Source organism: Corvus brachyrhynchos, unplaced genomic scaffold (genome assembly GCF_000691975.1).
Source record: "Corvus brachyrhynchos isolate BGI_N302 unplaced genomic scaffold, ASM69197v1 scaffold716, whole genome shotgun sequence".
NCBI lineage: Eukaryota > Metazoa > Chordata > Aves > Passeriformes > Corvidae > Corvus > Corvus brachyrhynchos.
In genome coordinates, this window is record NW_008238433.1 from 185,771 (window position 1) to 193,070 (window position 7,300).

Consider the following 7,300-nt stretch of genomic DNA (forward strand, 5'->3'; position numbering starts at 1 on the left):
CCCAAAAGGCTTGCATTATGCATCTGTATGTTTGTAATAAGGAATCAAAGTGTGTTTAACAAATCTAAGTGTGTTTAGCGGATCTAGACTCTGCCACCAAGTAGACAAAAGTAGGCAACATTCACTGCCTTAAGAATGCTCCTACTCCAAGATCCACTAAAGACCTCAACCTTCTTTTCCATATCATCCCTGAATGCAAAAGAAGCTCAAGTGCACATTTATAGACTTGAGTCTATAAATGTGACTGTGCTGTACACTGCACTTCAATGAGAATCGATGCACAGCTGGGTTCATCCACTTAAAGCGAAACAGACTACAGCAATAAAATACTAAAGAAGAGAAAAGCAGGTATCAAAAGAGAGATGCTACTGACCAGACATATCCTCCTGATCTACACTGCTATTTAGAAGACACCACAACAATAAACAAAAAACTTGTTTCATAAACTAGTTACTCTTTTTCATTCTTACTCTGAACAGGACACCTTATAAGTAGTCAAATACCTCCTATGTCACATCTGTTCATAATTCTTTATTTTGAATTTTTTTAAAGAACATATACCAAAGAATTTTACATGCAAGTTAAAACCAACTAAAAACCAAACCAAAACAAAGAGATGAGAAAGGAAATAAAACTTTACAATTACCAAGCTGTAGGGACTAATACTTTGTGGTACCTCTTCATCTGAAACACTGCACTCATTTCTTACTTTAGATATATGCATTACCACATTTTCCTTCTGACTCAGGAAAACAGGAGGAAATTCTTTCCGTATCAACTAACATCACTTCCCTAAATAACTCATTCAAGTAAGCTGTCTCCCTCTAACCTTTCCAGTTTGGGCAAGAGAGAAAGAAATTACATTTTCAACTAGATGATCCTACAACTTGTTTAAGCTGTTAAGATGCACAATCCAAAGCCTGCTCTCCTCAGTAACCATCACTTCTTCCAGAACAGGTTAAGCTGGCATTAACAAGGGTAAATGATCCGGAGAAGGGCATTAAGTGCACCCTCAGTCAGTTTGCAGATTACACCAAGCTGGGTGGGAGTGCTGATCTGCTGGAGGGTAGGAAGGCTCTGCAGGGGAATCTGGACAGGCTGCACTGATGAGCCAAGGCCACTTGTATGAGGTTCTGATAGGTCTTGCCCCTGGGTCACAACAACTCCATGCAACACTACAGGCTTGGAGGACAGTGGCTGGAAAGATGCTTGGTGGAAAAGGACCCAGAACTGTTGGCCAGAACCAGCTGAATGTGAGCCAGCAGCGTCCTCAGGTGGTCAAGAAGGCCAAGGGCATCCTGGCTTGGATCACAACAGTGTGGCCAGCAGGATCACACCAGTGACCGTCTCCATGTACTCATGGAGACATCAATGCGCTGGAGTGAGTCCAGAGAAGGGCAACTGGAGCACAAGTCTTATAAAGAAGAGCTGAGGGAGCTGGAGGTGTTTAGCCTGAAGAAAAGGAGTTTTGGGGGAACCTTATTGTTCTCTACAGCTACCTAAAAGGAGGTTGTAGCCAAGTGTCAGTCTCTTCCCACAGGTAACAAACAACAGGATGAGAGAAAATGGTCTTGGGCTGCATCAGGAGAGTTTAGGTAGGATATGGGGAAAACTTTCCTCACTGAAAAGTGTTGTCAAAATTGGAACAGACTGCCCAGGAAGTGGTGGAATCACCCTCCCTACAAGCATTTTAAAAGACAGGTAAACACAGCACTTAGGAACACGGTTTAGTGCTGGACTTGGCAGTGTCAGGTTTATGGCTGGACTCTGACCTTAAAGCTCTTTCCCACACTAAATGATTCCACGATGAATAAAAAATGTGCACTAAGAATCATGTAATATTCTCTTCTCCAACCTAGAACTTACCATCTTTGTTCAGCCACTGTTTTCTTTGTCTGTAGAGGAGAAGTTTATTGTGGACATACGGCAAAAGAAACTTCACACACCAGCTCTCCACACCAAGCTTGTTTTCTACCAGGACAATAGGGCTCCGGTTATATCTGGCTTCAGGGCAGGGTATTAATCCAATTTCATCTCTTAAAAAACAGAAAGAAATATAAGATTATTTCCTGTAGGTGACAATTGTTTTTCTCAATAGCGCATGCTGGCAATGCTTCCCAGCCAAACATTTCATCATCTTTTTTTTCCTCATCTTTGCTGAAATCTGTAATCTAAAAGGTTTTATTAGATTTTCACGAAGATCCTAAATGACAAAGGCCCCACTTTTTCTGTGTTTAGGTTGTCATCCAAGCAGTTTAACTCAGCTGAATCAACACAAGCACCTCTGTTTTTGTAATAAATGTGACAGAGCTGCAACAACTGCTTCAGCAAGAGAAACAGAACATGTTAACTAGTACAGGCACCTGACTGACCAAAAGCTAGCCAGCTGTGCCCTGCAGTAGTAGCCTGACCACGTGCTCTGAGACTAAAGATGACACAGAAGAAAACCACATAGACAGCCATATGCTCACTTCCACACATACCATTTTTCATTGTCCCATGCAAGGCAGCATGATCAACAGGGGGAAGATTTGAGACACAGACGGCATCTCTGATGAGATGACAATTCTGTAGGAGAAACTTAAGCCTTTAAAACAACAGTGACAAACACAAGCATTCGCACCAGCAAACCAAGCAGAAGAGACTCAGCTGTTTAGTTTCAATGGGCCATACCATATTTTACTTTTTCATCAGGTTTTTCTAGCATGTTGGAATAGCAGCTTCAGCAGCTTCTTAAAAATAAACACGGTTCATCAAGGATTCACACTTGTATCGACAGAAACCAACATTATTTTATGCTTTCCATTATGCATAATTTCTCCACGAACTCCCATTCAATGGAAAAATTTGTTGCTAAAGAAGGAAATCCTCAGCTCTCACACAGGATAAAAAATATTTCTTGTGAGCTCAGAAATGAATTCTGCATCTTAAGTTTTCTTAATACAAGATCTACAGATACACTTCGAGTGACAGCCTCTCAACCTCAATTATCTTAAATAAATTTTACTACTGGGTACACTGAGTGTGCTGATTTAGTTCTGTGTCTTCACTGGATTATTACTGAAGTAACCAGAAGTGGCACAGTGTGCTTTTTTAAGAGTGTATTTGCTTATTCAGAAAACAGACTCAATCTTCCATATATCACAACATATATCACATGCCACAAAAAGCACAGGTAAGGTGATCTCAAGGTAAAACATTTGCAAATCATGTGGCTCTGTCTCCAAACACACACTCAGGTCCCTTTAGCTTCTTCCCTAGTCAGCTGAGAACAGAGAGAAGAAAAAAAGCATTCTCCTACCCCACCAAAAGCAAGCAACGGGTATCAAACCAAGACCCTCATGTGTGCTGCTCCATTTAACACAAGCTAAGCTCTTCAAGAAGCTAGTAAGATTAAACCTAAAATGACATTCCAGTCTGCTTCTTTCAATACATTATCTTAAAAGCCTGAATTTTGTACTTATTGCTGGGTCTTTCCTTTATGAACACTAAACCTGGTCCTTGGCCAAATTTTGTCTGGCCTTACATACAGGGACATCAAAGTCCTCAAAACCGATGAAGATGCAGTCAGGCACAGCTTGGCTAATTAGCTCTGTGAATTACCACAAGAACTTACCTGCTGTAACTTACAAACAGTACACCAAAGGTAAACAGCAAGGAGAGAAAAAAATCCACAAAACACACATCCACACCTTTACTTATTACCAAATGCAAAAGGTCTGACTTGGGTTAGCAAAGTTTCACAATACTGCTTTAAACATGCCAAAATGATACACAGGTACAGTTTGCACAAAGCTGACAAGTCAGGCTGAAACACTTCAAATCCAGAATGCACTCTGAAAGTCAAAATCACCAGAGGACTAGACCCACTGCACAGTGAAATGCAGTAAGACATAGTGCAATACAAAAAAATGCTTTATCTGGTGACTACTCAGTTTTTGTGAAGATGCAAACCAAGATTTGTCATCTGGTAACAACCTTGTCTCCAAAACTTTGGTATAATTTTTGATGATTCATGTGCTTCAGAAATCATCATGTTGCATTCAGTTCCTGAGAATCAACAGAATTCACAGTGTGAAATACCAGCGACGCAGATTTATCTAAGGTGGGGTGCCTATCTCACAAAACAATTTATTCAGGGCACCATCTAACTGTCCTTCTGTAGGTCCCTCAGATCTACAAAAGGACTAAGTAATAGGGCAAGCCTACCAGGAGACACTGCTCAAGAATGACTGCAGTGTCTGCTCCATCATGCACCCAAAGCAAGCTTCTGCAGCAGGACTCAGATACAGACACTGCTGAATTAGTGCTTGTGAAATAAAGTGACTGACCATACAAAACGTCCCAGCCATATGATGGAAGCTGTTCATATGACAGGACTGCCCAAACTCACTGCAGAATGTTCAGTCCCTGCATTTAGGAAAAGTGACAGGAGCAAAATGCTCTCAGTACTGAAGGAGACACCAACTGAGGGCTGCAGTTCATTGGTATTTGTATCATTAGTCTAAAGTAAGATTCAATTTCTCTCCCCAGATTTCTGACATTGTGTCTTGAAGTTTAGAAGTTATTTGGTGCTTTTACATTTATTTTCCTCAAAGCAGGCACCACAGTCACGTTCCAAAAATTTCACAAATTATGTCTATATTTACAGGATACCACATAAGTTCATATTCCTGAAATATGCTGTGGAAACAGCCAGGAAGTAGTGGAAGGTTTTCAGTGCATTGTCATGAAGTCTTAAGCCATTACAGAGCTTCTTCAGCCTGAGCTGAGAAGATGTGCAAAATGACATCTGAGAGACCCTGGAGCTGCAAAATTCAGACCTGGTCCATAATGCAAACCTTAGCCAGGACAGAACAGTACTGACAAGCCATTGCAACACCTGCTTCAAGAGTCCCAGTCTGTTGACTCAGCCATTCAGTGGCCCTCCCCACAACAAACCCTAGCCAATCTGCTGTAAACTTTTAAAGCCATGATAATACGAAAAAGTTCCCTCTGTCACAAATCCATAATACCAGGGTACATCTAGGGTAGGAACCATTTTGTGTGACACTACCATGATGGGTCTTCAGCTTCAGGCACTCCATGTGGACAGACCTTCTCTGACTTCTTTTCTGGAAGCTCACCTTTAATATAATCCAACCTCTCTTGGCAAAATATAAGCAGTACCTTCATATTTTGTACACAAATGCTGGGCTACCATCTAAGAGTTCATCTTGCCAGTTATTTCCAACAAATTCATGTACTTTTTTGAGAAGCTCATCTGTTTCTGCTTCATTTTACACGTAAAGAAACAGCAAAGTTCAAAGAGAAAGTATATATTGATCTGCTCGCTGTTGGTGATGGGACGTTCCACCGGGATAGCTCACATATGTGACTTTATCAAGATCTGTGCTTGGAATACTGGGTAAAAACACTTAAATGTAAAAGAAGGCTCACAAAATTGAAAACTAGTATGTTGACACAGTTATCTAACTGAAAATAAGTGGTGCTATCAGAGAGAAAAGGCAAAAAGAATTTTGCATTGCATATTTAGTTAGAAGCTCATCTTAAAAAAAAATACAGTCTTGTTGCAAATTTCATTTAAAGTGAAAAAAGGAGAAATATCAATCCTATGTTGTATTTAGTCTAAAATTTTATTTTTACATGCTTTTTAGTGCAGATGCCATTTTAAAACTTATGAAACTATGAACCTATCAAAACAAAACACCCATTCTGACAGATGCTAAGTGGGTAGGCGTACAAACAGCCAAAGACAAGGGTCAACAGATGCTGGACAGGAAGTGAGTAGGGGACAAAAGTATAGTAAGTGAATAAGAACATCCTGCATGTAGCAGATTCCTTATTTTCAGTGAATCTAGGCATATCCCACATAAAAGAATTCAAACCTGGATCTGTAACATGCTGAATTCAGGAGGATACCACGTGTCAGGAACTGCAGCTGGCCAGCAGCAGGAAGACAAGATGCAGATACATGGAAACACCTGGCCAGCACGGCTGCAGCCTGGTGCTCCCGAGGCACAGAGGCAGCAGAGCAAAGGGCCCACAGCCCACACTGGCCTGCAGAGTCCCATTCCAAGTAGTTTCAACCACGTCAGAAGTCTAGCAAACAAAACTGTCACCTTTTCTACTCTGAGGGATAAACTAGCAGCAGGTTGTGCGTTCTCATTTGAAGCATTCCACAGTGCATCAGTCTCAACACTCACAACTCTTGCAGCCTACTTTCATCTCTGAGACTGCATCTATGAGAGAACACTGCAATAACAGCATATTCTTCAAAAACACCATCTCAAAGTTTGCTACCAATAAAGAATTCTGGCAGAAGAGTGGGAACTATGAAAAAATCAGAACATTCATTCATAAATACTGGCTGTTTACAGCACAGTATGCTTCACATCCTAAAAATGAAGCTTCAAGGCAAAACGCAGCTTTTTTAAACAGCATCCATATGCTGCATTTTAAAATCTGGCCGCCCACCGAGATTGCTTACTACATTTAGAGAAACATGAGGGTATTATTCTAATCTTCTCTTTTAAGCAAAGGGATAAATTAGGTGCCATGAAATTTTCCCATGCAATTGTTTAGCTTATCACTTTCTGGAACAGATTAATAGGCCACCACCTCAGAGACTGCAGAGTTTCCAACTGACACAAATACACCTGACTTAAGTTATGAAGTTGTTATTCATTATATGCTACCTTACTTGCCATAACTAACATGGAGCTTGTGTGTACGTTTAAAGATACTTCCCTAGTTTGTGTCTTAAAGGCTGGGGAAGGAAGTTCTGGGACACAGAAATATGGGAGGCACTTAAAACAGGGTCTCAAGGCTGGTCAACAATGGAACTGAAAATAAAACACACCATCTGCCCCCGAGATTGCTGGATATATCCGACTGTCACAAAATAGCAATTACTGTAGTTTGCATTTTCATAGTCACTCTGTCTCCCTCAAAACAAAACACAATGAAAAGCACTGGCACCTCTGCCAACAGATACAGATTTGAAGGTGGTATTCACCACACGGCTCTGTTTGTGCAAGGGTGCAATTCAGGAGGCTTCAATCCTGAGCGTTGCTCCCACCAGCGCCAGAGCTCTGTTCCAGGCACACCGAGAACCCGCTGCCTCTTGCTGGCCCACCCGCCGGGAACGCTCAGCCCCATCCCGACTGTGCGATGCGTTTAATACTGCCAAACATCGAGTTCAGAGAGAGGTCACCTAGCAACTTTCCTTTGAAAAGATACTCATCGCTTCCAGACTGCGGAGCCCCCGCTGGCTTCCATGACTCGGTAGGTTTTACCG

The 7,300-nt window shown here is 41.4% G+C and overlaps 1 protein-coding gene across 1 annotated transcript in view; it reads right to left on the minus strand.

Annotated features, from left to right (window-relative positions):
* PTAR1 (protein prenyltransferase alpha subunit repeat containing 1) overlaps positions 1-7,161 on the minus strand; it is a 29,199-nt gene extending 22,038 nt beyond the window's left edge. Inside the window, 3 exon segments of the mRNA XM_017736445.1 lie at positions 1,863-2,064; positions 2,484-2,587; positions 7,019-7,161. Of these exon segments, the coding sequence (XP_017591934.1) occupies positions 1,863-2,064; positions 2,484-2,587; positions 7,019-7,161 (449 nt within the window).
* Positions 7,162-7,300: the final 139 nt, after the last annotated feature.